Source organism: Austrofundulus limnaeus, unplaced genomic scaffold, assembly GCF_001266775.1.
Source record: "Austrofundulus limnaeus strain Quisiro unplaced genomic scaffold, Austrofundulus_limnaeus-1.0 Scaffold142, whole genome shotgun sequence".
NCBI classification, from domain to species: domain Eukaryota; kingdom Metazoa; phylum Chordata; class Actinopteri; order Cyprinodontiformes; family Rivulidae; genus Austrofundulus; species Austrofundulus limnaeus.
The window spans coordinates 831,170-832,597 of NW_013952544.1; the positions used below are offsets into that span (position 1 = coordinate 831,170).

Genomic DNA, 1,428 nt, shown 5'->3' on the forward strand with positions numbered 1-1,428 from the left:
CAAATATATATCAGCTGTAGCAGGATCATATGAATTCTGGCATTTTACACATAGTCCACCAGGAGGCGCCAACACAAAAGTCAGAGACTTCACATGAGATTWGGGCCATCTTGTGGGGGAAAAGCAGATTACTTCCTACTCGCGAGCCTCTGGTGGGGAAATGTTTTTTCAGGGATACAAACATTTTCAGAACACCGGTAGACGGCAGCCATTACAGACGAACGTGTGTTTGTTGTTCTTCCAGGAGCGGCCTGGTCACACGCTAATGTCATTAGTTCGCTATCACAGGACTGCCTTTTTTCCTCCTTTTTTTCACATCATGTCGCCTGCCTGGATCTGTTATTATCTTGCTCTGAAGAATGAAAGAGCRTCAGAGGTAAGCTCATTTGAACTGCTTTTTACGACGTGGTCTCATTTCCGGACTCAATAATTTTGTGAWTGAAGCCGATATTTCAGTTAAAGTACAAGTAAAAGTATTTATCCGAGTATAGTACTACCCCCCAAATTTATGAATGATTTTATGGATTAAATTTTACGTATTACTGTTGAATAAATACGGTACTTGCATCATTTCTGCAGTGATGTACAAGACTCCAGCCCAGAGTGCAGTCTCTCTCATCCAGCTGTGCTCTCACTCACTCACTCACTCACTCACTCACTCACTCACTCACTCACTCACTCACTCATCGTGACGCTGTGTTTGGAAGCCATGCATGCTCACCATCAGTGGTGCTGGACAGTAGTCTCTGACAGAGGCCCTCTGTGTCTCTGTAGCTGTCTTGGATCTTCTGCAGGGCGTCGGCGCCCCGGAGCTCCATCAGCTCCCTGAGCTCCTTCACCGTCACCCCAAAGTCTGCCCCCGAAATGCTGCCGTCTGCCCTCCCTCCTCCTCCGCCTCTGCCTCGAGTCCCTTTGGGATAAAACTCCACGGCGCTGTTTGCCATCTCGCCCATCGTCGCCGTTGTTGACATCTCAGGAAGTTTCTCGTCTCGCTTCTGTTCGGGTCTGCTCAGGTCCTTCGGTTGCTCATGTGCTCTTGTTTTGTTTGTTCGTTTTATCTAAAAGCGTGGGGATGAAACTCTCAGGGGCCTATCTTGGCCTGACCTCCCCACTGCTCCGTTAAACCTCCATAACAGAGGGAGGCAGGGGAGGAAGGGCGACGACTTCTTTCCCTCCGTCTCCTCCGCGACTCCACTCCGTCCTCGTGTCTGTCCCCCTCCCTCCGGGGTCACGGCCAGTCCATGGACGGGCCGACGGGAACGAGGAGGTCGACGGCGGACGGACGGAGAGAGGGGCGAAGGCGGCTGAGAAATGGCAGATTGGAAGCAGATCCAGATCCACCTTGGAGGTAGCTACTGCCGCACCACCAGGACCTGCGAGAGAGACAGAACCATTACAGAACCATTACCTCTCGGTCCTATCGATCTC

The 1,428-nt window shown here is 51.2% G+C and overlaps 1 protein-coding gene across 1 annotated transcript in view; it reads right to left on the reverse strand.

The window, feature by feature from the left end:
* The window catches only part of atp2b3b (ATPase plasma membrane Ca2+ transporting 3b), a gene marked incomplete at its 3' end in the record, with an annotated part of 43,807 nt that extends 42,824 nt beyond the window's left edge, over window positions 1-983 (reverse strand). The window contains 1 exon segment of the mRNA XM_014016295.1: window positions 722-983. Within this exon segment, the coding sequence (XP_013871749.1) occupies window positions 722-971 (250 nt within the window).
* Window positions 984-1,428: the final 445 nt, after the last annotated feature.